Source organism: Amphiprion ocellaris, chromosome 10, assembly GCF_022539595.1.
Source record: "Amphiprion ocellaris isolate individual 3 ecotype Okinawa chromosome 10, ASM2253959v1, whole genome shotgun sequence".
Taxonomy (NCBI): domain Eukaryota; kingdom Metazoa; phylum Chordata; class Actinopteri; family Pomacentridae; genus Amphiprion; species Amphiprion ocellaris.
In genome coordinates, this window is record NC_072775.1 from 18986433 (window position 1) to 19013904 (window position 27472).

Here is a 27472-nt window from a genome sequence, read left to right on the forward strand (position 1 = left end):
CACAGGGCTCTGTGTGTCCTCCAAGCGAACTACAAAGCAGTACAGTAACAACAACTCCATGTCCATGGTGTCTGCAACTTTTTGTGTGTCTGTCCGTGTGCGGCTATAACCAGGCCCTTAGCCTTCCCATGCAGTGCATAAAACATCGACATTTCATACAGTGTCACATTCATGTCATGCCTCCTGCGGCCTGCTGTCTTCGTCACATCTGAAGGTAAAGGGAGAAGTTGTTGAGGTGGCTATCACGATGCTTTGAACCCTTTCTGACTCTTCCATCCTTCCAGCCATCATCACCCACTTTAACCCCACTCAACCCCTAACAGCAGCCCAGAGCAGGGCCACTCTCTGCAGGCTTACACATGTCAGAGGGTCCCTGCAGTCCACTCTCAGGGACACAAGGCATGTGCACTAAACCTGTCACCGCCTTCTACTGCTGCCAGTGTTGGAGGTTATCTTCTCCACTGTTGTCCCAACTGACCCAACTTTTATTTCCTCTGCTTTTAAATGTCTTTAAATCAAGATCTGAGATTTGAAAAATGGCTCGAAAGGTACCTGAATTCAAGGCACGAATATATTCATCAACTTTCATCAAAGGTCAGCTTCTGTTGCACTTGATAATCATGCTACATCTGCTAAACATGCTACTACAGCCCACTGCAGTATTTGCTGCTGTGTAAATGCAGTTCTTGTCAGGCCAGACTACTGATGAGATGCTGGGTTTATGGATCCTATCAGCAGCAGGAGGAAATGGGAGAGGTTTGTAGCTCTGGAACTGTGAGAACAAATAAACAGAATGCTAATTAGAGAAGTTCAGTTGTAAATGGCCTCCCACTGATGGTGAAAACCATCAATCAATGGTGAGGGTCCTTCACCTCTTTATTAGTGTTAAGGTGATAACAGCCCAAAAGGTCATTCAAATTTGATGTAGTTACTTTGATGTTAATTTTCTTCATGATACTGCGGCTCAGCAGGAAAATAGGTGCATGAAAATCACAGACATTACTTACAGCAACAGCCGTAGCACAAATCAATACAATGTCATGGTGGTTAACTTTGAATCACAGACAGACATTACGGATCTTTTATTGAAGGAAGACTTTGATATTTTGGGAAATGTCCTCATTTGCTTTATGGTGGAAAGCTAAATAAGAAAATGAGAAATTACGGTGCTGTATGGCCATCAGATGGTTCACAGGAGGACGAGAACAAGGGGCTTGCTAGCCTGGATCATTCAAAGAGCTACAACTTATTTTTGCAGTTTTACTTTTTGAAGGATTTTATTTATTGATTTATTTTGGACATGTAACAACACTATAAAGAAAAAATCATATAAAATGAAAAGTAAATGGGATACAACCAGTGTTCTGCAAACCAGAGTTAATGCATTACAACGTGACATTATTTTAATCCCTCTACTTTTGTCTATACACTCCAGTTTGTAATCAGAGGCAGTCGCAGTTACTGATTTTATTTTGAGGCAGTGTATTCTACTAAAAGTGTCATCTTGATTGTCTGGGACATAAAATTGTGCCATCTTCTCATCATATTTTTCTGTGAACTGCTCTGTGGGCTGGTTTTCATGAAGTTTGCTATGGGTTTTGTCATAACACTTTATTAAAGGGAATTAAAGGAAGATCCTGTGCATGTCCTCTCTTATTAAAACAGGGATTTGTGATGGCATGTGAGCATATTTGAGTTTACTGTTATGTTTTTAACTGGCAGTTACATTACAGGATAATGCATCTCAGGCAACTGAGGTGAGGAATAATGTAAAAGTGATGTAATGAGAAGTTTAACAAATTACATACTACATGGAATAATAAGTAAACTACTGCATTACTTTTATTGAAAAAAAAAGAATTGAGTAAAATGTAATACACACTGGGTGATTAGAACTTTAGAAGTACAGGTAAGAAGTTGTTTTTAAGTTTCAGCAGTGATAGATTGTTCCTCTCTGTTTGCAGTGCAAAGCATCATACTTACCACAAGGACTTGCAAGTGGTATTAAATGTTTCTGCAACAGAAAATACAAGAAATGCATATCACTGCACTAATCATTTTAATGATTAGATAAGGTGATGTTTTTTCACATATATTTTTCTTTATAGTCCAATGCTAAAATTGCTCCATGGTCACTGGCATATCCCAGACACCTAGGATGAAAACCTTTACATGGATGAAAGTGCAGATCTGTAAATCATTCACTCACATAGGACAGCTACAGCGTGAAAATCAACTTGCACCAAATTGGTAAACTTGGTTAAACAACAATGGACCATTCTCTCTTTTAAAGTGGAAAATCATTCAAATCAGACATGCTACCAACTGGCAGAGGAGTTTGCAACTTTTTAGGTGTCATCAAAGTGACCCAGTTGGTTAAACCTCCAACATGTGTGAGAGTGTTTTCTTTTGGGGGAGGAGTGAAGGTCTAGGGGACTGCAGGGAGCTAATTAGAAGCTATTCTCTAACTCAGGGCCAAATGGAGCAATTATCTGGCCGAGTGAGTAGATAATTCCCTCCCATTCATCTCCCACTGTCAGGGTCCCACTACCCACCAACCTGGACTGAGGACTGGATGCTGGGGCCTGTTGACACCTAACTTTTTTTTTTCTCCCAGTCACTGCATCTCTCCCTTGTAGGTAACTCCACACATTCTGGATCACCTAGCTGATAATTTCTCCCATGGTTGTCACATACCATTGCCAACCCCCAACAGGATTTATGACTACCACATCTCTGGTTCAGCTAATGAGTCTGTTGGACACTGGTGGGAGAGCTGGCTTAAAGAGGTGATTAATGCAACAGCCTCATAGGCCCCATTCTGGAAAGAGAAAAAAAGTCGCAACATATGGACTTGCTGATTGAATTAGAATCAAACATGGGGTTGGCAAAGGGACAAAAAGAAAACCTGATTACTTAGTAAAACAAAAGCTTAGCCACAGTTCATGTTGAGCGCACTCTTGCTCTATGCATGACTTAAAACAGGTGATGAGCTTGCTGTCATTTGCTTTCAGTATTTTGAAATGCTGTGTTGTGCTATATGAGAATTGTAGGCTAATATTTTCTTCACACAGGGAGTGGAGGGTCCCTGTCCAAAGTCAGATATTTCACTGCACACCCAAGGTTGGCAAGAAAGTTCACGGTGTTGAAAGAAGTTGCTATTTATTACAGCGACTATCTTACTTCTAACCAATACAAAGAGGGCATCCTTTCAACACGTTTCCTTTACTGAAAAGAAGTGTTGAGAAAACAGGGCTAAAAGACTTCACTCGTGCAGAACAAAGTATGTGAGTCATACAACATGCGACATGTGAGCATACAGTTGTTAACAAGGGTCCAAAAGATAATGGTTTGAAGAAAAAATGCAGCTACTTGGAATTTTCTTGTTTTAAGTCTCACTCTAATAGGCCCATATTCTGAGAGTAGGTTAAAAAAAAAGATTGCAGTGCTGCAGAATTTAACATCATCGTGTTTCATTTCAATATGGAAAAAGTTTTTTTTATGCTCATGCAGACCTTTAAAGTGTCAAACCAAACACTGAGTGGATTTTAGTGGTGTAGTGGCAAAGTCAGTGGAAAGGTGCAAATCATTGAAAATGTATTTACATAGAAGTTTAATTTCTGTGAAAAATTTGCACTTAACCCAAAGCTACAGAAATTATAGGAAGAACAGACCCTCTGATCCACTCTGCATTCTGTAGTTTTTTAGTGTTTGTAATACTGTGTGTGTAACTTTATCCAATATTTGTAACATAAATGGTTGTAACTGTTACCATGCTAATTGAATGTTGTTAAACACAGCTAAAAGTACAGTGAAGATTTGAACTGCAGTACCAAAACACAGTTGACACTTCACCAGTTTTTCTCACACATCTGCAAAGTCAAGACAGATTTTGGTCAAGCCTCCATGTCTCCAGTGGAATCAGATTAATAGAAGCCATGTCTTTTGCCTCCGCTACCTGAGAGGGGTCACTGAGGAGGAGGGAGATTTAGGAATGTCTGGTACTGGTCTAGGCGCCACTAATGAAATATTCAATCACTGAAGATGGAGAGAACTCCGAAGACAGCACCGAGCCTCCCTTATCCTCCCACCTCCAGAAATACATGCCCCGTAACACCTCAGTAATCTGTGCTCTCAGATCTGCTGGATGAGGGAACTTCTCACTTCACAGCCAAATGTCCGTGTGACAGAGCTACTTTGGAAAGCATTCTCTGTCCCCTTATACAATTTTCCCTCTAACTTCCTCTCCTTGCAGCTGAGGTAAGCAGACAGGGTGAGAGGAAAGGGGCGGAGGCATCCTCATGACCTTGGAATTAGTAGAACTCCTGGGACACAGCTTGCTGGGTGGGTCTGCATTGGCAGCTGCTGTATTTTTCCCTCCCGGGTGTACAAGATAAATGCATGCACTGGGGGTTTAGAGGTTCTGAGGCAGTGAGGGGCTTTGGGGGCATGTGCAGTCGCAGCAGGACTCATTCAGGACAGGTCTAAACATTATGAGGGACTTATGTGGAACCCACTGCAATGGGACAAGAACTTGCAGGCTTTCCAAGGTGTTTGGTGTGTGAAAAGGCATCATAACTGTAAAGTCAATGCTGTTATGACAATGTATTACCAGCTGCAGTAGCGTAGCTTGTATTGTTTTGAACTTGTGACTGTGTGTGTTTGTGTGTGTCATCATGACAATATGCCGTCCCGGAGACGCCTACTGTAGAACTACCACAAAGACAGTTTTACAGATTTTGGTAACATTAACACAACTGTGCAAGGTACAGTAAAGAAACGTTATACACGTGTAGCTGAGGTCAAAATAAAGGTTTTTTGTGTCTGGAGATAGTTGTGGTCTGACACAGGCTCGGGTAATAATCTAATCATGAATACTGACTACTGTTGACACGTCGGGGTGATCACATGACAAGATGGCCTCCAGTATTTCTTGTTTTAAAACTCAGCTGTGGATGATCAGTACACTTTGGAGCGCCTGGCCCTGGCACACTACACTACCTTCATTTTTCTTCTTCTTTTATTCTTAAGTAATACAGTGATTCATTGCCAGCCCTTTAATGCAACTTTAAGGAATACAGTGCCTATAAAAAGTATTTTCCCCTCTTGAAAATTGCAGTGTCCAAATGTGTAAGGCTGACTGAGACCTGTCCACACAGGCTCACTACTGCACTGTACTACTACTAGATACTTAGATATTTAATGAATTGACACTATTTAGTAGAACTCTGTTCTCACTTTGACATGAAAGGGTCTTTTTTCTGGCAAAGTTTTGTAAAAAAAAAAAAACAAATTAAATTGACCATGATCCAATGTTGAAAAGCAAAAAAAGTGGAAAACTTCCAAGGGGTGTGAATACTTCTTTGCATTTTTTTTAGTAATTTGTCCATCAAGTATACCCACTTACCTTTTAGGTGGTGGCAGAAGGGTGGTGTCTATTCTGAGGCAGGTCACCAGTCAATCACAGGGTGACATATATAGACAGACAACCATTTACTGCAAAATCTACAAATCAAATCATTATTTAGCTGATTATTTCAAGCCGTACTGTGTGTTTTGCAGTTTTTTTTCCTGCCAGGAAGTCAGTGTTTACTATTAATTTTCTTATGAATCGATTACCTGACTCTTGAAAATCCTGCAAGAAAAAACAATGCGCAGGCTTGATGTAATGGATAAGTTATCTGTTGCATGTTTCAGTATTCTATTAATACCATACAGGAATGAATTGAAGTCTGGCCTTTAAAATTGGAAGGAAATCAGATACTATAGCATGCTTTAGAAAATAACCATTAGTGATACATGACTTATAATCTCAGAAATTAAACTTTTATTAAGAGTGACATGATCCTATTTATAATAATAATAAAAAAAAACACGCCCTGTTAAGTTTGGTTTGAAGAACTGTAAATTATTGTTTGTTCTGTCTTTCATGCTTTTTTGGATTCCTCCCAGTTTCTTTTGTTGTTATTACACTTTCTTTTGTTTTTTTCTTTTTGCGTCTTTTGATGGAAAGCCAAGTGTGTAATCGTAAAAAAAAACAACTAAAAATAAAAAACATAATTTGAGTTTAGAGTTAAAATATGAGAGAAACAGTTGATTTTATTTTCAGATTTTATAAAGTTATTTTCTCAATAAAACTGCACCTACCAAGAAGTTGATATGTGTTGTGTTACTTGATGCCCCCAGTAACAAATCTTCAGTGGCAATTTTCCCAGAGCTCAACACCCCAGGAGGTCCAGCAGTAGGACTTTCAATGGAGCTTCCAGACCTCAGCTGCTCAGGCAATCAGTGTTTTTGTTTTTTTTCTCCTTATAATTTGGGGTGACTGTAGCTGTGCACACACGTGTGTTTGTTTGTACACTGTGAGTTTGTGTAGGTTATGATGTGTGAACATGTTGTAGCATGATGCATTTATTATTCTCACGTGACATAAATCCAATGGCCTTAGGCTCTAAGCGTCACCAACGTGAGCAAATAAATAGTGGAAATAAAGGCGCAGAGCGACTGACATGTCATCCGCTGTTTGACTTCTGTATGTGTACTCAGGCCACATATATCTATTTATGCAAGTGTATTTTGATTAGGTGAACAAATGTAGAAAGATAGATGCTAAAACGGTTGGGTCCCTTGCACAAGATGTATATTTATCTTGGCACTGTGAGGTACTTTATAACACTAATCCTGAGGAGTTTTCATGTGTAAACAGTATCTGAGATTATGTAAAAACATTTTAGGATTATGTAAAGGAGTAATTAGTCAGCAAAGCGGCTGGCTGTGCGGCATGCACGGACAAAGCTCACACCGGCTGTACTCAACAAGCTCTTTCATCTGGTATTAATTGAGATATTTCAATTAAGTGTCTCTCTTCTCACACGTATGTTTGTCGGTCTTTCTGACAGGTGTTGAAACAAGAAAGCTACTACACACTGTAACAAAGCGATCCTGTCTGCTGTTCTCCCTTCAATGATTCACTCCTTTTATTCCACAGTTTCTCTCTTTATTTGAATTCCCACCGACCTCATGACGTAGTGTGGAATCAGGGAATTAATCAGGACTTAGGCCCAGCCTGTTCCGGCCTCTCATCTTGGGAGTGCCTACAGAGGTGCCCGAGCAGACCAAATCCTGGCTTCATTTCTCCATATGAACTCATTTCCTTGTGATGGTTCTCGAGTTCATGGTAATGTAACCTGAGGAGAGCATGGACTGAGGGCCTCCAGGGGATGAAAGCATCCAAAATCCTGAGAATTAACCCCTCGGGTCAACTGCATTATCCACCTCTATTTATAGTTAAACTTTAATTTTTACCGGGTGAAAAAAGGCAAAAAAACAGGATTACAGGGGTCACAGCAAGAGATTTGCAGTTAATTAAATCAATCGTAGAGATTGACAAAATCTGTGGCTTTTTCACTTCAATATTCTGTCCACTCAGTGACATCTTAATTACATTACATGACTATTTCACAAATCCAGTGTGGTAAGAGTGTGCAGTGAGTTTTTCTTTTTTTAAAGAGAACTGACAGACAGTGATTTAGTTTTATATTATTATTAATTTGCCTTTTATTCAGTCACAAACAATAGCATAACTTTTATGTTAGTTTGTTTTTTGACCTTGCTAAGTATGATGTATAAGCAGCAAAGACATTAAGGAAAAAGGATCAACGAATGGGGTTTCATTTGACTGAAAGTTGCTTCTGATGGCGGTGTTGCTGGAGTCAAATGTTAGCATTTGCACTCTAACAAGGAAAACTATAAACAGCCATACTGGAGGAAATGCATTGAAAAATAGCCAGTTCTGGAATTAGAAACATATCTTAAAATATTACATTTTAAAAAGGTTCTTTAAAATCTTTTTGACCTCCCACTCAGCACCCACTGGGAGGAAACAAAGCAGCCTGGTCAGCTATATTTACTCTGATCTCAGAATAGAGTCAGCTACACTGATAGTAATATTGGAATGTTTGGTTGTTCTGCTATGTGATTGTGCATTTAAGGGCATGTGTAGGTGGGTCGGTGCAGGCATTAGTAAAGAAAGATGGGAATGCACATTGTATCTGCACATTATCCAGTGAGACAGTGTATCTATTCTCTGTTTAGGTTTCTTTGTGGAATATAACAGCTATTAGGCAGCTCTGGTCCAGAGCTCTTAAAGGACATGGTTTACCAAATCAAAGTCAAAATATATTACATGACTCATTAAAGACCCCTCCAGGTGTGTTCAAAAATGCATAAAAATAGTTCAGTTTATCAGTTACAAATATTTGACATAGTGTATGTGCATGGAACTATAATTATCCAAACCATTTTATTGTATACAAGTTGTCTCCTACATCACATGAGGATTATTCTCATATGTGCAATACAAGCCACTAATTTCTAGATGGCATGATGTATTTCAAAACTCAGATTGTGACTGAGCACAGACAAACTTCACGCTATCTATCTATATCTATATTTACACTACCATTCAAAAGTTTGGGGTCACTTAGAAATGTCCTTATTTTTCAAGGAAAATCTGTTTTTTTTTTCAAGAAGATAACATTAAATGAATCAGAAATACAGTGTAGACATTGTTAATGTGGTAAATGACTATTCTAGCTGGAAATGGGGCTGATTTTTAATGGAATATCTACATAGGGGTACAGAGGAACATTTCCAGCAACCATCACTCCTGTGTTCTAATGCTACATTGTGCTAGTTAATGGTGTTGAAAGGATAATTGATGATTAGAAAACCCTTGTGCAAATATGTTAGCACATGAATAAAGGTGTGAGTTTTGGAAAACATGAAATTGTCTGGGTGACCCCAAACCTTTGAAGGGTAGTCTATATCTATATCTGTGTCTATATCTATATCTGTATCTATCAGTAATGGCATTCTTTTAACAATAGTCATCTACAGTTTAGCAGTCTCTAAAAGATGACTTATTCACCAGTTGTAGCAGGAAGAGCACAGATGTCATTAATAACATTAACTGTGGCCGTGTTCCATCAAGATTTACCAGAAAGCCATGCAGTGTGAGCTAACATTCACAGTATGGCATCTTGACTGGAACAGCCACATGGAATATGGCCATGATGAATAAGATTTGTTACACATGTTTCACAGTGAAAGTGTGAAAAGATACACAGGTTTTAGAGAAGATGGTCCCATTTGAAACAATATAATTACCATGTTGTATCAGTAGTTATACTGAAGCTTTGTCTAGTCAGAAGAGACACCTGAAAGCAAATTACATATAAACATATAGACACTTTTATCATCCATCTTGGGACTCAACTTGAAGACATCAGTGTGAACTCTATCAGATAGATATGATTTGAACCAGCTGTAAGATGAAACATCAAACCCACAGAAAGCAGCACGATATTTAATGCAGATTTTTCATGGTAGGTCTTGTCGCTTTGGATATCAGCTCATGTGTGTAGAATTTAAGGCACATATGTTTTAGCTTGTCGGGTTAGAGCAGGTGACATCTTATAGGTGGAGTCTGTGATTCTGGAGGAAGTTTGTGGATATTTAGCCAGTTAGCATCTTTAGTTAGCAGGTGCCAGATTTACCATCCCTATCGATCCTAGTTTGGCATCATCATCACTCCCCTCGCTGTTACCCCTGTTCAGTGCACGAGCATGAAGGTGCACAGGGATGAACACAGCACACACTGGAATATTGTTGCGTGAAGGGTCGTGTATTTCAGCGCAACAAATGACGAGCGAACTGTAAGGAAGTATTACACAAAAAGTGTATTGGATTGGAACCAGCAAAAAAAATAATAATAACAAGATGGATGATAATCTGTTTGAGCGTGATAATGACCGAGTGGTAATTGTTCCAGCAGCATGGCCCCCTCCTTGTGTTGCTCCATTACACCCTGACCATGTCCTTAAGTGCAGTTTGCAGCTGCCCCCCGCAGTAATGCAAACCCCTGCCCACAGCACAAAGGGAGCCTGTGTGAGGTGTGCACCTTCCCCTCCACCACCCAACCCCTCCACTCCCACCCCAGCCAGCCTCTCTCCCCCAGTGTGGCTGATGTTCTCCATTTGCTGGATGATGGACTGAGCGGGACAAGGCAAAAGTTCACACACCTTTCCTGTTCACATGTTGGGGAGGCCGGTTTGACCCCGCTGAGCTCGCTCGGGGGCCACCTCCCATGTGCCACCGCTGGCTGCTGGCCCTCCTTCTTGCACTACAATTTGTCCCCTCATTTAAGGCCAGCCACGCCTCTGTTGTCCTAATGCCATAACTGCTCTCAACTGTGCTTGAGCTGCCGTTTCCTTGCCAGGAATGGAGAAAGGAGGGGATGCAGGGGGAGGCAGAGAGAGAGGACTTTCTTTGTATAAGGTCAATAGTTACCACTATATGAACACATCATGAACATAATGTAGTTTAGCGTGTGCCGTTTTTGCCAAGACAAAAATACCAAGCTTCCACTAAATTCTTGTACTTTTCATTTTATAACTGTCCTGGAATATCCTGTTTAAAAATAAGTTGTGGGCTGAAGTTTACTGGGGCCACAGGTTTCTGGAATAATCTGATAGAAAAGCGTTGGTGCCTTAAATCAGTACGTACTCAGCATGTCTGGTAAGAAGCTGCGACAAGCAAAACAAATGGCAGAGCCACCATGCTTCCCCTTTTCCCACAATTCAGCTGTCTCAGTGCAAATAATCTACCAGTGACTGCGCACAATTTGGCGTTCCCCTCCCAGCCCACCACCACCTTCCGTCAACACAGACACCCACGCTCTTACCCCGCCCTCACTGACCCCCCCTTGTGAACACACTCCACTTCAACCCAGAGGAATTCATTTTCTAATTTTCCTTGACTGAGAAAACAATACACATGCCTTAACAATGTTGACATCTCTAATGCCTTAAAACGCAGTAGTAATAGAGCTTTGATTGGTAGTAAGTGGATACATGCACATTGCAAACACACATAGGGAGCTCCTTCACTGTACGACAATCTCTCTGACCTCGAACTAAAAGGGAGCTGAATAAAGGAAGGTAACCAGTTTTTATTCAAACCTTTAACCAAAATGTAGTTTGAACTGAGCAGAATTTCTGCTTATTTTTTCTGTATCACAGTGATAATTTCAGTAATATTTCTGTCAAGGAATAATATTATAAAAATTGTTTTGTTTTTGAACACAAAACTGTCGACATTAGAATAGTGTTTCCAGATAGACAGTCCTCAGAATTCAGTTTGTGGTTATTCACTAACTATGGAGTAACACATTTAGACTTTATATGTGATTTATTTCTATTGCAATAAAGGTCAGATGGGACTGACACACATGACTGAAGACAACAGTTGAATCCCGAGACAAAAACTGGTCTGGCGAATCTGAGCTGAGAGCTGTTTTATTATCAGAAGATGTGATGAAAGTAAATCCTGCTTCTCAGCCAATACGCTACATTTGTGTATTTTCTTCTCTTTTAGCAGTGGTTTGATTTACAGTTAGTGAAATAGAATAAAGCAGAAGAGAGAAAGAAAATGGTAGGCATGGATGGACGAATGTTCTCAAAAAATGCCGTCTTTCTGTTAATGTTCTGCATTATTCATATTTTGGTATTTTAATCCTCATTTTATCTTTTTCTAAAGTTAGTGTTACTTTGCCCAAAAAACATAGTAAAACACTGATTATGATGTAATTAGTTGTAATCCCATTTAACTCCTTCTAACAATTCTGCATAGTTCTAGGTAGTTCTAAGGAATTTGTTATTTAAAAGTCTTCTTTGGTCACGCTGCCTTTGTTCATGTTTACAACGACAACTGAGTGACAAAGGCTTAATGCTTATTGGACGTCCAAAATGGTTACAGTGTAACAGAAAGAGTCAAAGTCATCCAGTTTTATATTAATCTTATTTTGTCACACAGCTGCAAGTGTATTTGTGGTTGTTGGTTGGTTGCAGGAGTTGCAGTTTGTGTCTTTAGTTTGTTGACGTGACCATTTTCTCTTCTTTAGAGGCACCCTCCGCCACTGCTTCTTCATGTTCTTTATTCTCAGTGGGGCCACAATCCAAAAAGAAATCAAAGGGCCTCATTCACAGTTTGTTGCTTGCTTGTTGTGGTGCTACCACAGAATGAGAGAGCAAAATAGAAAACCCAAAGTTATGAGAACAGGTCATAACTGATTAGCGCAGTAACAAGTCATGTTTATTGCATACAAGTGTTTGCAAACCGGTGGGGAAATTCTCTGGTTTGAATATAAGATGTTATCTTTCCAAAATAAATTGAATGACACAGTTTAAATTTTGTGTATTCAAACACCTGTAACTTTATCTCCATTCAAACAGAAGTGTAGACGGATTTCTACTGGATTTTACTTGCAGCGCTGTATTAAAAAGCTGCTGCATACACATGATGAGAGAAGTTACCTCAAAGCACATGAGGGATGTGTGTGATGTGAGTTAGCCTGCAGATTAATATTAATCTGTCCTTCTGGGCTGCCTGTGGTGAAATTTAACACCCAGGAGTTCTGGTACAGTTACTGTTTTCAGAACAACAGATGTTGATCTTTAATCTTTAATTATACAATCAAAGTTATCTTGTGGATGAAGTGAAGTGCAGCAAGATAAAAAAAAAAAGTCCCAAATCATGGATTTCCATTTCACAAAATGTTTTCCTCTGTGATGGCTTTCACCTCTCTCAGGTTACATTCTAGAGGCTTTCCATGACAAGTCCTTGTCTGACAGCACTCATTAACCAGTTTGTCTCCCATGAACACCTCTCTGTTATAAAGGCTAATTGTTAGCCAAGTTAACGACAGCAGCAACTTTGCTTCCTCAGCCAGGTGATTTATAGCAGTCTGCATTTTAGTCTGAGACAGTTCACACCAGTGCACCTGTCACATTCCACATAATATAGAAACAGGGTGGTGATACTTAAGTACTTTGACACTTTGTTAGGTCACTGCAAAAAATACACAAATTAAACAGAAATGAATGTTTGAAATTAGTCAGCACAGAGGTCATTTAATAATTTGAAGATATATTCTCCCTTACTGGTTTACAAAGGAAACCAAACCACATCAGGAGTACACTTTGCAAACAGACATGAGAGTGCACGTTTGCTAACCCTAACCAAGATCAGTTGTACTAACTGATTACTGTAGTAATCACAGACTAATTGTTCTGTATGTAACCTAACTAAGATGGATCTTTAACATCATGTCCCCAGCATTTGTAGTGTAAACAATCTATCCTCCAATTTGGGTGCATTATCTAATGATGTACTGCAACCAAACCAAACCAAAGTTTTACAGTCCTGCTTTGCACGACTGAGACAGCCAACCATGATCTGGTCATTCCTTTGCCCTTCAGATTTAGAAAATGTGATCAAAAGATCATATAGGCATTTACTTCCAGATTGTACTTTTGCAATGCACTTTATTCTGGTATCAGCAAGCAAAACATATGGTGCATAATGCTGCTGCCAGGTTTCTAACACACACCAAAATAAGTGACCGTATCACACCAATGCTTGCTGCCCACCACTGATTATGTACAAGTTTTACAACTGTATTTAAGAATTCTGGCTGCCTATCTGTGATCTGCTAACTCCCAATGAGCCTGAGATTCTCCAGAAGGGCCTTATTGATGGTTCAAAACTCTCGACTAGTCACCAAAAGTGACCAGACCTCTGCTGTTCATGGCCCTAAGCTGTAAAACTCTGCCAGAACATCTCAGGCAGGCAAACTCCTTGACAGTGATAACCAAGCAACACATTTCAGTAATTTACAGCTTTTATTATGTTTGCTAATTCAAAAAAGCACCTTTTTTTTTTGCAGGACTATTTTTGAATAGTTAACAGCTGCATTCACCACACAGATATAAGGATTGTATAGATCTTATCACTCAGCTTTTGGCAAGAAGGCAAAGATGTGTGATTCTCAAAATGTATTAATTCAGAAGGTCAAACTGGCTATAAGTTTAAGGGACATGTTTGGGAAAATAGGCCAAACGTCATGCATTGATTTAATAGTGTAGTAAATCTATTTGATTCAACATGTCACAAACCACTTAAACACTCTTGCCAAGTGATATGGGATTTTAGTCTGACCCTCGAGAGAGGACATCTCTCCCATGTCCACAGTTCCCTGACCTTATTGTGTCCCCAGCCATTTATGTGTTACCATAAAATCATCTGTTTCTGGCAAACCATCCGTTGAGTGAGTTATGCCTGGCTGGGCAGCCGGGAGGCGGCAAGGCAGGCAGGCAGTCCAGGAGACAGGCTAGTTGTAGTTTAGCAGCCCACACACACAAAAAAGACCCCTTCAATCATTCCCATGGTTCTTATTCTGGGCAGCAAGCGTGGTGTCTACAGTTTCCCAGGCCCCTCCTAAAAAATGACACATTCTCAGACCAGATGCTTCAGACAGCCAGTACAGAGCTGTGATTATTAGCAGGGCCCTCTTTTTTTTGTCCGAGAGAGGGGCGGCCTATTTTTAACCAACGATGAAAGTTTGAATATCCTTCCACCCCTTGAGTACACCAACAACCGCTGCCAGATCCTGGAGGGTTTCAGCCCAGACTAGGGGTTCCTGGAGGGCATGACTCCTACTCAGAGCAGCGAGACTGTTTTGTGCCATTACTGGCAATGCTACATTTACTTTCTCTCAATGTGCACAACCCACAGTTGAATGCAAAGGTGACAATCAATGAGTAATTGAGAATGCAGTCAGGTTAGTCTGGAGTTTTGTGAAGACATGTGACTGCCTTCTTGTTCCTTTGTTGGCTAGTAGTGATTGCCAGTGGCATTCCAAGAAGCTAATTCCCATACATTCCTACATGTTTAGAGGGGGTTCTGCAGTGAGGGCTGTCAAGACCGGGATGCAGATGACAAGCTGGGATTGAGAGCAGAATGAGGGCTGTCAAAGCTCCACTGTATTAGATCTGATGAAGAAAGGCAAATGCTTACAGACGGGACAAAAAATGTCTGCAGCACAGAACAGGGCAGGCAGGAATCATTGTTGTTGGTACTTACTCACTCTGGATTGGGAAATGACTTGGAAACCAAAACAAAGTTTCCTCGTGATTCTGTTCTGCCTCTCTGATCTGTTTTTTTATTGCCCGCAGTTGCTTGTTGTCATGAAAACAAATCATACTGCACACATGTTCACTGGGAATGTGAATTTTGTAACAACACCATGTCCGCTTTTCCCATGAATTTCTCATGAGTTCACAACACTAAACACACAAAAAAGAGAGAATTCAATGTCTTCAGTATTGTGTGCTCTCTGTACAGTAGGGGGAGCGATATGGATTTAGTTGGGAGACAAGCCACAATGCCATTACAGCACATCAACTGAACCATTGTCAAAATGTGCTGTCTCTAGAGGTCCTGGCAGCAGTATAAGGCGTGCACAGTTTACAAAACCCGTTTGGCCCTCATTCGCACTTAACAATTCCTTCAAGCACTTTACATACCGCAATTGATATGTAAAAGAAAGGCTTGTGGTCATTTTGATTCCCTGCTTGGAATGTTTCATCCTCATTTATCTAATGAACAAGCATCCTTAAAGAAACTAAAGCAAATCATTAGACTGAAAACATTTATTTCTGTTAGACATCACAAATCACATCCCAGGCAGAGGCAGCCCAAGGCTCAGCTAGAGTATCAGCTGAATGAGCATCTTGGACAAGGTTAATGAAAATGTGATTATCAGTGTTCCGCACTCATGGCATGTGTGAGAATCTCAACCTGCATCACTGCTGCCAAGTACTTCAGATGTGTCCACACATTGTCTTTAGACAAATACAAGTACGGATTATGCAAATTGTTTTTCCATGCACATGTAAGCGATAAACCTGACGTGCTCTATCGTTATGACTAAGGCTTTAAGCCAAAGAGCTAGTAAGAATTCCTCCTGCTCCTCAGACTTCTGCAGGCGCCAGCCACCACTGCACTGGAAATGACTTAGCCAAGGGGAGGAGAGGGGAGAAAGACTATTTTAGGAGTTTGCCTAAAAATATTTCATAAATAATGACAGGAATGACTGTACATAGGTCAATGTGAGTTTATGAGTCACTACCAATGTCTGACACTGTAAAAATGAAATGTATGGGATGCATAGAGAAGGGTGTGTTTTTGTCTGTGCATACGTTGTTCTGTGTGGAGAGTAAATGGAAAGAACATGCAAAGTTCTCTCATTCTTTTTCTCTCTTAGGCGTGCTCTGTCTCCTCCTTCAATCAGTCTTTCCCTCGTCTTTCCATCTCTCTTGGGGAGGAAGGTCTCAGAGTTTCTCAGGAATGTTGACTTCTCTGTGCCTTGGTCCCTTGGGGGACGTTGGTAGGGGTCTTGACCCTTCTCCTCCTGTATCCCTGGAGCCTATCAGCTAACTAAGTTAGCATGAGATAACTCTCTCCTCCTGGCCCCCTATTGCAGCCTCTCGCTCTTCCCTCCCTTTTGGTTTCCTTCACCCTGGGCTAATACAAGGCAGGAGCTTCATTAGAAGCAGGAGAACATCCATCACACTACTGTCTAATCCTGGCTTGTGGCAAAATTTGTCTTTCAACCACTGTCCTCCTCACTCACACTCTGTGCCCAGACGCCGTTGAAATCTTCTTTGCTAATCTGTTCCTGGGCAGTAGTGCCATCCAGACATCTATTTGCATGTGCCACAATAACTACATTAAATTTCTCTTGCATATTGTGACATTTTTCAAATTAAATATATGTGCTTTGTGAACAGGCTTTTTGAAGCCTTGAGTTTTTCCTTAGGCTGTTACCATCTTATTTTTCGAAACCAGACGTGAAGAGTGAGGAGCAGATCTGACTGAACACCCAGTAGCAACTTGTCAATCAAAACATTGGTACATCCCAACACAAACTTTGCTTTATCATCTGGTTAACTTTAAATGGGGCCATAACTTCCAAAATGAAAGTCATGCTGTATTCTGAAAGTCTTGAAACTAGCAAATGAGACGATAAAGTAATTTGCAGAATGTGTGCTGTAGTGAGAAATCAAGTGAGAGCTAGTGTTGTTTCCTCATAGACTTTATAGAGTCAGACTTATTTTTGAACCAGAGGAGTCGCCCTCTTTTGGCCATTAGGAAGAATACAGACAGCATCCACTTCACTTTTTAAACCTGGACACTGCATCCATCTCTTATACACAGTGGTGAGATTTAAGAATTGTAATTTTATTGTATGTGACCATGCATGGAAACTAATAATAAACATACTTGCATTACAGCTGAATAATATCATAGTGGAAACTACAATTACTATTCCAGTTGTACAACTGATGTCTTAGCTGTTCAGTTGCCCGGAGCTCACTTGGCCTCCCATGTGCTTCCATTGGAGCTGCTGTTCAGCTCTGCAGCATGAGCAGGTACCGTGGGGAGCATTTTACATGTCATCACGCTGTGCAGGTCAGTCACTCCCATTGTGTATGTGGTTTGTATTAGAACGATAGGGAAGTGGCAACACAGTGCTTTTGCCCTGATAGGAAGCACTTTCTGTTTGTTGCACTAAAGAGCTCCACAAGATGTCATTCTTTGGTGATTACACATAATCAGGAGTTTAATTTTTAGGGGCCAGTTTGATGAAAATGACTCAATAAGGTAGAAGCCTTCCTGCTTTCATCAATAGGGCATTATTCACATTCAAATACGGATATTTTCCTCCTGTACTGTTTTTCTTTCACATGGAGTGTCATGGGTATTATGTTGTGATAATCTGTTAACCAAATGGTTGTTATTATGTTAGATTGTACATTGAGAAACCATTATTTTAGGAAGCAAGGCCACTAGGCTTTAATGGCACACTAGTGAACAATCCAATTTCTACTGTGTGCTATATTTTGTAAGCCAATGAGCCATCTAGAGAGTGTTATGTTATGTTATGTTATGTTATGTTATGTTATGTTATGTTATGTTATGTTATGTTATGTTATGTTATGTTATGTTATGTTAAAGAGTTTAAAGCCAGTAACAAGTGACTTCTAAAAAACTTTTCATAACAAATTCCACATATACATCAGAAGACGTGAATTGCATTTGTAACTGTAACAAACTCCACTGACCCTTGATGACAACTATGACAGTGATAATTATGGTTGTCTAATACGCGCTCCAGTAAAATCGGCAGTAGTGATGACATTGTTATCCTGAAGTTGTGTATCTTCCTTTAAAACTAAAGGCAATTTGTCACCTTGTCTGTGAAAAAGCTTAAATAGAAAACAGCCACTGGCCTCTAAAACTAAATGCTGACCCATGATGTGCCCTTTTCAGGTCATACAGACAATATATATCAGGACCATGAGTTGAAGACGATTGTGATCTCCCTCCCTGTTTGTTGTGTATTTTCTCAAGCCTTGCTTATTTCCCTGTAAGGTCACTAACCCTGCAATTTTCTCCCACACACTGGTTAGTATTGCCTGGCTCTGACGCTGGTCCACCTCTTGTTCTCCTCACCCCGTTACATTGCCCGGGGTGCTGCTTGAACTTAGGGACACACTTCGTCCCTCAGTGGGAGAACTTGGAACCAGGAGGAAATAGCTTTTTTCCCAAGGTTGGGACAAGCAGTGCTAGAGAAAACATGAGGACTGGCTTAAGAGGAAACATGGAGATTACACGGGACTGAGAAAGAAATAGATAAATGCTGTTTAAAAATGTGTCGCTGCAGAGGACATGCTAAAGAATGTGTTTAGTACTAACATGGTGACTTTTAAACAGCTCGAGGGGAGAGTTGTTCAATTAGAAGGTCAAAGTTGGAATGTGGGGCTTCAAATAAAAGAGGCATCTATGAACTTCTAACCTAAAATCTGGATCTGGTTACTCTGTTACAAGCTATTTTGTGCCATTATTTGTTAGTGCACCCTTGTTGTGCCTTGCTAAATATGAAACCACAAAATACTGGCTATTATTTATTATTTATGATTTCCATGCTGGAACCGAAAAACAAAGGAAATGGACAAGTCCATACCTTGTTTAAAATGAACCGCACAGTTTTTCTCCCCCTTCACATGAGCCATTTATTGCTCGTCTCTTAAATGAACTAGCTGCCTGCAGACGGATATTACTCATAACTCCAGTCACTGCCAAGTCTTGGTCTGAGGACCATTAAGGTGTTTAAAGTCAGCCATTCATATTTGTGCTGGATCACCTTTCTCTATTTTAAATATTCCCCTGAAATTTTTTATGAAATACAGCCACAGTGATTTTCTGAGAGTGCACTGCATCATGCTTTTGTATCCTGCATTACTAGGCATCATTCAACACTTTACATATTATACAGTCAAACTGCACCTTTCTATTTTCCTGCAGGTTACAGCCTGCTATATTTTACTTTTGAACATGTTGAATTGGAAATTTATACAACGTGAAACTTTGGCTAACCTGCAGCATTAAATGTTGGCCATTGTACCATTCAGTCTCACAAGTCAGAAAAGGTAACTTATTTGTCTTTGTTTACTGTCTTCAGTTGTTGTTACTGAAAGGCAATTATGAACCCTATGATACTATTTAGTGTTTTGTCCACAATATTACACCTTGAATTGTGCTTAATGGAGAATAACACTGTGTTCAAACAAAAAGGAAAAGGAGGCAATCTTCATTTTGCATAATTCACAGAAATTTGACTGCTGAACCTTTTGGATTTATTTGTGTCAACACCACAAATGTAATATCTGTAAAGGCATTAGTTGTAAGCAAGCTAAAGACAATCGCATGGCATGTATGAGAGTTTGCTGGCGTTTGTTTCTTTAACTGATCAATTTTGCTATAGAAAATCCAAAGTATGAATAATTTTTTCTCTGCACAAGTTGAAATATTGTAAAGTCGTTTCTTTCTTCTTTCTTTTTTTTCAGCCTTACTTTGCTCTGCCCACCTGCATTGGGCTTCATTGGGTGACGCCCCGTGTATATGTGTGATAGAGGAGTTAATGACGTGTGTTCTCTCCAAGGTGCTGGGATTGGCCAGGTAAAATCACTGAGATGTGGAGCACCTGGGCCTGCTGCTCCACCTCCACTATATATGCTGGCTTCCAGTGGCTCTGCTCTCTGCTCCTTCACCTGAGCCACATGCACAATTTATTTAGTTTTCTCTGTTAGTGCACCCTTCAACGCCACATCATTTTCACACACCCACATACACACTACTGATATTACAGACAAGACACACCTCATACCCGCAGGTATTATTTGTTTGACTTACTTTCAGTTGTAATAAATTATTTGGGTTATTTTGGAAAGCGGACTCCTCCTGTTCTTTTGTCATGGCCATTGAGCCGGGTTATGACAAAATGGGGGCTCGTCCAGCTGTTTTGTTCCCGTTTTGGTTGCAAGTGAGTAAATTGCCTTGTTTGAAGTGTTGATTACTTGCAACATTTGGATCATTTGTTGCGCAATTTGGTCCTTTTTCGGTCGGAATTTGATAATTAGTGTCTAAGTTAATGGTAATATATTTGTTAGGAGTTTCCGCTTTTGGGTACCTCTGGAATTTGTTTGTGTTGCATTTAGACTATTCAGATGTTTAATTGGTGCTTCGTGCCGGCGAGAGCGCACGTGCGTAAAATTGTTTGGCGCACGTGTTTCCTTTTGTTTCCGTGTTTATATTGACGGTAAACGTTTTGTCTGTGCGTTTGTGGGGACAGAGGAGAAGAGCATTGCTTATTTTGGCTGGTCATCGGGGTAAGTTAATTGGTATATTGTTAATGTAGACTCTAAACTGTATTTATGTTTCGTTGTTTATTTACAGTGTGGACTCGGCGTGGATCCTCGGCTGCAGTTTGTTTACGCAGGTAGCAGGAGAGTCAGGTAAGAAGGTATCGTGTGCTTTGTTGTTATGGTGGTGTGGAGTTTTCCCTGTAGGCTGTAGCAGCGTTCCCCTTTGGGTTCGTTGCGTGGGGCTTGGTAGTGCTGTAACGCGTGCGGTTAAAGCTTTGCTTGGGAGCAGGTCCGTGGTTTCGGCAGGGTTGCTGGCGTGCTAGTCGCCCAACCGGGCCAGCGGTCAACGGTGCATAAGAACCCGCCGCTAGTCGTTGCATGAAGACTAGGGAAGAGTTAGACAGCGGGGTTTTGTCCATTAGATAGCGGGAGAGCTCCATACCGGCTCGGGGTGATGCTCCGAGTGCACACGGTGGCCTTGTGGTGCCCGACAGGTCCTCTGCAAGTGTAAAGTTTTCCTATGCTGTAGTTGTTTTTGAATAAATCCTCAAAATGTCAGAAGTTGAGTCATTTATTGCTGCTCCATCCGATGAGAACTTGGAAAAGTGTCCAAAAGACCAGTTGGTGAGGCTTGCTGAGCATTATAGTGTTAGTTTGGGGGATAAACGGTTAAAAGAAAATATTAAGGTGACATTAAAAACAAAATTAATGGAAATGGGAGTTATGGCCATAGGTCATGAAGAGTGTCCTGCCGTCTCATCGTTTTCTGTGCAAACACAAGGCTTAACATTTGAGCAACAGAAAGAGCTTCTCCAGTTACAGTTGCAGCACGATCAATTAAAACATGAACTACAAATTGAAAAACAGATTGAAATCGAGCGCATCCGGCAGGAGAGAGAGACCGAGAGAGCCAGGTTGGAGTTTGAAGTGAGTCGTCTGTCTAGGAATAAAGCAGGGGAGCAACATAGTGATGGAAAGGGTGAGCAGGATCCTAGACATCCTTTCGATATAAATAATTTGCGTTTATTGCCACAGTTTAATGACAGTGAGGTATCTGTTGGAGTTCGACCAGCATTGCCCATAGAGGGAATTCATTTTATATTGGGTAATGGGTTGGCTGGTTGCAGAGTGTGGTCCGAGTCTTGATCCTGTGGATATTTTGTCTATGAAGGGTTCTTCTGAGTTACAGGAGATGGTTCCAGCTTGTGTGGTCACACTTACCATGACTAAGGCTGAGGCTGTGACGAACAGTGGTGATGATGATGATGTCGTTACAGTGGAGGTCCCACCTCTGTCTGATTTTCCTCTGGCTGTATCAGCCAGTGAGCTGATTAAAGAGCAGCAGAGTGATCCTTCATTAAAGGAAATGTTTGGTCGAGTTTTACCAGCAGCTGAAGTAAACAATGTGGCCACTGGCTACTGTGTGCAGAATGGTTTGCAGTTTAGGAAGTGGACGCACCTTGGCTGTGATTCTGTTGGAGAGGCTGTTTTCCAGTTAGTGGTTCCGGCTAAGTTCCGTCCCTTGGTGCTGAAGGTGGCTCATGATGATGGTGGACACTTCGGTGTCAGAAAAACATATTTGCACGTTTTGAAACATTTTTTCTGGCCACATATAAAAAGAGATGTATCTACATTTATAAAAACCTGTCATGTGTGTCAGTTAACAGGGAAACCGAACCAGTCTGTGAAGCCTGTTCCTCTGCAACCGATACCAGCCGTAAGTGAACCTTTCGAACATCTTATAGTCGATTGTGTTGGCCCTTTACCGTGTTCAAAATCTGGCAGTAAGTATCTTCTTACAGTGATGTACCAAAGCATGTTATCCTGCTGCGTATCTGCTGAGGTCCATTACAGCTAAATCTGTGGTAAAGGTGTGTGATGGCCCGATCTGCAACTTGGACCATGCAGTGTTAGTATCGTTTCTTTTCATTTCAAACAAATGGTCACCCACACAGTTTTGGTTAAATGTTTATTTAGCTTCTTTGATTTACATTGTGATGGTGTTACCAATTTGAGTGGACGCATTTTGGTTACATTTAGTCATGAGTTCATCAAATTGGCTTAAATTATTAATTCTTTGTACCTTTGTCTCTGTTGCTCCACATGCTGCTGAGGTCCTGGCGAAAGGGAGAGGTGGAGTTTAAGATGGCCTTTTATGCTGGCAGTCAGGAACTGGAAGGTGCCAACTCCCAGTGCTGTGAAGGGGAGTGCTGAAGTGCAGAGGCCTCAAGAAAAGCAGCGTGTGTGCAGTTGTTTGAGTTTGGGGTGGTGGTGTTGTTTAATATGTATAGGTATTTGTATTATGTCTTTATTATGGCAGTTGGGTTTATTTTGGGGTTTTATATGGTGTGAGGAATAGGTCTCTCCCCCTTTTGTGTGTTTGTAGCTAGCATATATATATATATATATATATATATATATATTTATTCTTTTGTGTTATTTGGTAGGTCAGGTTTGTTTAGTTTACACTTATGTTGATATTGTTGTTTTGTTGACCTCAGTTTATTTAAAGGGCCCAGAATTAGAATTTCTGTTGATACTTTTTCTTTGATGTATTTTAATCTTTTGCAATCTTGAGTACTCTATGGACAGCTACCTTTGGCAAAATAAAGCCTTAAAAAGTTAGAAATTTTCTCTCGTGTCCCTGCTTAGCTGCTTGGTCCCTAACAAGGCACTTACTTGGTTTATTTCAGTATTTGGCACCCCAAAAATTGTGTAGAGCAACAGAGGTTCAAATTTTACATTACACGTTTGGACAGGTACTGAAAACATTAAAAATAAAACACAATAAGTCTTCAGCTTATCATGCGCAAAGCCAGGGTGCGCTTGAGAGGTTTCACCAGACCCTGAAATCTCTGCTCTGGGCGTACTGCACTGAGTTGGACAGGGACTGGGAAAAAGGTCTTCCCTGGCTGATGTTAGCTGCGAGAGAGGCAGTTCAGGAAAGCACAGGCTTTAGTCCAAATGAGCTGGTTTTTGGACACACTGTGCATGGTCCATTGTCTGTCCTTAAAGATGACTGGGTTGAAACAGAACCTCCTAGAAATTTGATTGACTTCGTTAATGGTTTCCGTCATCGCTTGTTTGTCGCTGGTGCTTTAGCGAGAGAAAAATTGCACATCGCTCAGAATAAAATGAAAATACTATATGATCGCCGCTCGGTACACCAGGAGTTCAGTCCAGAGACCAAGTTTTGGCTCTCATGCCTATCGTGGGATCACCATTTGAGGCGAAGTTTGTAGGCCCTTATAGTGTTGTAGAAAAAGTGTCTGATCTTAATTATGTAATTTCAACACTGGGTCGTAAACAATCCAAAAAGTTATATCATGTTAATTTGCTTAAACCTTATTACAAGCGTGAGTCTGATCCAGTGGTAGGGAATGTTCCTGAGTTTGTGCATCCTGTGCTGGCTGTGAGCTCTGTGTTGGAGGGTTCAGAGGGAGATGGGGTTCCTGAGCCTGATGACAGTTTGCTCTATGGTCTTTAAAAAATTCAGAATCACTTCATAACTTGGATAAAATCCTATCACACCTGTCTGTGTCCAAGCGTCTGGAGTTGTCAGAGCTAATCGTTAGGTATCCCTGTTTGTTTGGTGATGTGCCGTCACGTACTGATTGGATCGAGCATGACGTTGATGTCGGTGATGCGCCGCCAGTTAAACAGAGGTTTTATCGCATGGCACCTGATAAACTTAAACATCTCGATTGTGAAATTAATTACATGATTGAAAATGGAATTGCTGAGCCTTCATTCTCGAGTTGGGAATCTCCGTGCATTTTGGTGCCAAAAGTAGACAAAACACCCAGGTTTTGTACAGACCTCAGAAAGGTTAATGCTGTCACCAAGCCTGATTATTTTCCATGGCCCAGAATGGATGACTGTATTGACCAGGTAGGTTCAGCCAAATTTGTCAGCAAGTTTGATTTGCTTAAAGGATACTGGCAGGTTCCTTTAACCAAACGTGCACAGGAAATTTCTGCGTTTGTTACTCCATCTGCACTGTTCTCTTATAAAGTAATGCCATTCGGGTTAAAAAAATGCTCCGGCAACCTTCCAAAGGTTAATGAACCGTGTTGTAGCTGGTTTGGAGGGTTGTGCCGTCTATTTAGACGACTTGGTGGTTTATAATGACACCTAGCACTCACATCTGCAGTGCGTCCGTGCGCTCTTTGAGAGGCTCGCCTTGGCGCGACTCACTGTGAATTTGCAATGGCGAAAGTGACGTATCTTGGCCGCGTGGTGGGTCAGGGTTGCGTTGCTCCAGTTTTTGCAGTCTCCCAGTTTCCTCAACCTACAACCAAAAAAGAACTGCAGCGATTTTTGGGGTTGGTTATTATAGGAGCTTTTGCAAAAATTTTTCATCTGTCGTTTTTCCATTAACAGAGTTGCTGAAGGTGAAGGCAAAATTTGTCTGGTCTTCAGCATGTCGACAATCGTTTGAAAATGTGAAGCGCCACTCTGCTCTTCTCCTGTTTTGGCAGCTCCGTGTTTTGACCGGCCGTTTATGCTGCAGGTGGATGCCAGTCAGGTGGGAGCAGGAGCAGTCTTGCTGCAGGGGGATGACCATGGGGTGGTGAGACCAGTTAGCTTCTTCTCGAAAAAATTCAACCGTTATCAGAGCAATTATTCTGTGATCGAGAAAGAAGCACTGGCTTTGATCTGGGCATTGCAACATTTTGACGTATACGTGAGTGGGGCGCCCCTAGTGGTGTATACTGATCACAATCCCCTTACATTCTTGAAGTCTCTTAGGTTCCCCACTCAGAGATTGGTTAGGTGGTCTTTATTTTTGCAGGGCTATGCCCTCACTGTTTTGCATATTAAGGGGACAGAAAACGTCATGGCGGATGCTTTGTCCCGTGCACCTATGCCATGACCTCTGACCTTTAGAGTTCCCTTCATAATGTTTTATTGATGCCTTGTGTGTTGTTGTTGCTGCGCTGCTCTCCTCTCTTAATCTGCTTCTCAGGTACCGGGGTTGCTGAGAGTGGGTGGGGTAGTCTACGCGGCACACTGTTGGGCAGACATAAACATTGGACCGGATGGGATTTGTATATATTTGTTCTTGCTTATCGCTGGTATTGAGGATTTGATATTTATAGTTATGGGTTATTTGTTAATGGGTCACTGTGGTTTTGTAGATTTGGTATTGGTGATTTGGAGCCGGTGACTCCCTTGGAGCCCCGACTTTATGGGGGGGTGTGACGGCCCCCGTGTATATGTGTGATAGAGGAGTTAATGACATGTGTTCTCTCCAAGGTGCTGGGATTGGCCAGGTAAAATCACTGAGATGTGGAGCACCTGGGCCTGCTGCTCCACCTCCACTATATATGCTGGCTTCCAGTGGCTCTGCTCTCTGATCCTTCGCCTGAGCCACATGCACAATTTATTTAGTTTTCTCTGTTAGTGCACCCTTCAACGCCACATCATTTTCACACACCCACATACACACTACTGATATTACAGACAAGACACACCTCATACCCGCAGGTATTATTTGTTTGACTTACTTTCAGTTGTAATAAATTATTTGGGTTATTTTGGAAAGCGGACTCCTCCTATTCTTTTGTCATGGCCATTGAGCCGGGTTATGGCACAATCATGCCATATCAAAAAATGTGTCCTGCATTCAATCTATGACTGCTTTTGAAATCAGAAAATTAAAAAGCTGCAATTGTTTACATCTAGTGCAGGTTACTGAACATTTTCCCACAATGAAATAGCTTAAAGTTTTTGCAGGACCAAAGAAATTGGAGAAAAGAGTCATCCAACAAGAAAAAACATCAGCACAATGGTTACTCATCATTCAAATGTGCAATGTATTTAATGTTGTGACAACTTAGCAGCTGTAAACAAAGGTCCATTTCAAAATGTCTGTCTTACGCTTTTACCTTTAACTGCAGACAGTTGTTTATTAAAATTTCTCAGTACCATTTTGTCCTACCACGTCAGTTTTGGTGCTATTGATAAATTAAGCCTCATTCTGAACATGCTTACATATGAATCAATAAAGTGCATTAAGCTGTAACATAGATGTTAATATCTTTAATAACCAGGTGTAGCTTTAGATCAGGAAGCTGCAAGTTTTCACTCTGATCACTAAACCAGGTGATTTCAGTCAACCACTGTCCCTCTCTGATTGAGGGAGTGCTAATCAGGAGGTTCCACTGATTAGAATAAAACCCGCATGCTGTTGGAAATCAAGTTCTCATTGTTTGCTCTGATATTCAAAGTTTTCTTCAGCTCACATTCTTTGAAATGTGATCTTAAGACTGAGATGTTTGGAAGCATTTTAACTACTGTTTGCTGCTTGGACTCTTTAACCTCTTTTAAAGCATTTGAGTAAAACTGACTTTTTTGTATACGTGTGCAGAAAGGCCCCTTTGGGTGTGCTTTACCCCAAAGACTATGAAAGTCCAGGGAGTCACCACACAGCTTAAGTTACAATAGACATCTGTGACCTTGGAGTCACGAGGCTAAATGCAAAAGTGATAATGCGGATAACTGCGTGCTAAAGATAATGGACTGCTGATTGAGATCAATGACTTTCCCAGACACAGAAGTGGTGTAAACTAGTACTGAATGAATTTAGGGCTAAAATGTCTTGAAGTGCGGAACAAAAGACTGCCTGAGATACTCAGTCAGCCTGAAATGCTTAGAGAGGCAGCTTTCTAAACACAAGTGTCAATCACAGCACACATGCACACTTCACGCTTGAGAGCTCACAAACAGGGAAACAGGAATGGACACGTATGAATATTAGAAACAGAACATGCAGAAATAATGCTGGGATCAGTGTCATGTTGTGATTCATGTAAGTTTTTTACTGAAAGGGACAATTATGAGTAAGATATGCCCTCTGA

The 27472-nt window shown here is 40.9% G+C and overlaps 1 protein-coding gene across 7 annotated transcripts; it reads left to right on the plus strand.

Moving 5' to 3' along the window:
* The first annotated feature begins 19790 nt into the window (after nucleotides 1-19790).
* LOC111568696 (forkhead box C1a) lies at nucleotides 19791-22993 on the plus strand. Of its 7 annotated transcripts, none has more exons than XM_035948292.2 (4): nucleotides 19805-20287; nucleotides 20701-20759; nucleotides 22277-22326; nucleotides 22412-22993. In XM_035948292.2, the coding sequence occupies exons 1-4, from the start codon at nucleotides 20219-20221 to the stop codon at nucleotides 22465-22467; spliced, it is 234 nt and encodes a 77-aa protein (XP_035804185.2). In that variant the 5' UTR covers nucleotides 19805-20218; the 3' UTR covers nucleotides 22468-22993. The 7 variants fall into 7 exon arrangements, 1 of the variants encoding a protein (XP_035804185.2); XR_004847349.2 differs by having other exon boundaries at nucleotides 19807-20137; XR_008603040.1 differs by lacking the exon at nucleotides 19805-20287 and adding an exon at nucleotides 20302-20633 and having other exon boundaries at nucleotides 22270-22326.
* The last annotated feature ends 4479 nt before the right edge of the window (nucleotides 22994-27472 follow it).

Coding starts and splice junctions, on each gene's coding strand:
- LOC111568696 (XM_035948292.2), top strand. CDS start 20,219: ATGGCCATTGAGCCGGGTTATGACAAAATGGGGGCTCGTCCAGCTGTT. Junction 20,288..20,700: donor TGTTCCCGTTTTGGTTGCAA/GTGAGTAAATTG, acceptor GTTTATTTACAG/TGTGGACTCGGCGTGGATCC. Junction 20,760..22,276: donor GCAGGTAGCAGGAGAGTCAG/GTAAGAAGGTAT, acceptor GTCAGTTAACAG/GGAAACCGAACCAGTCTGTG.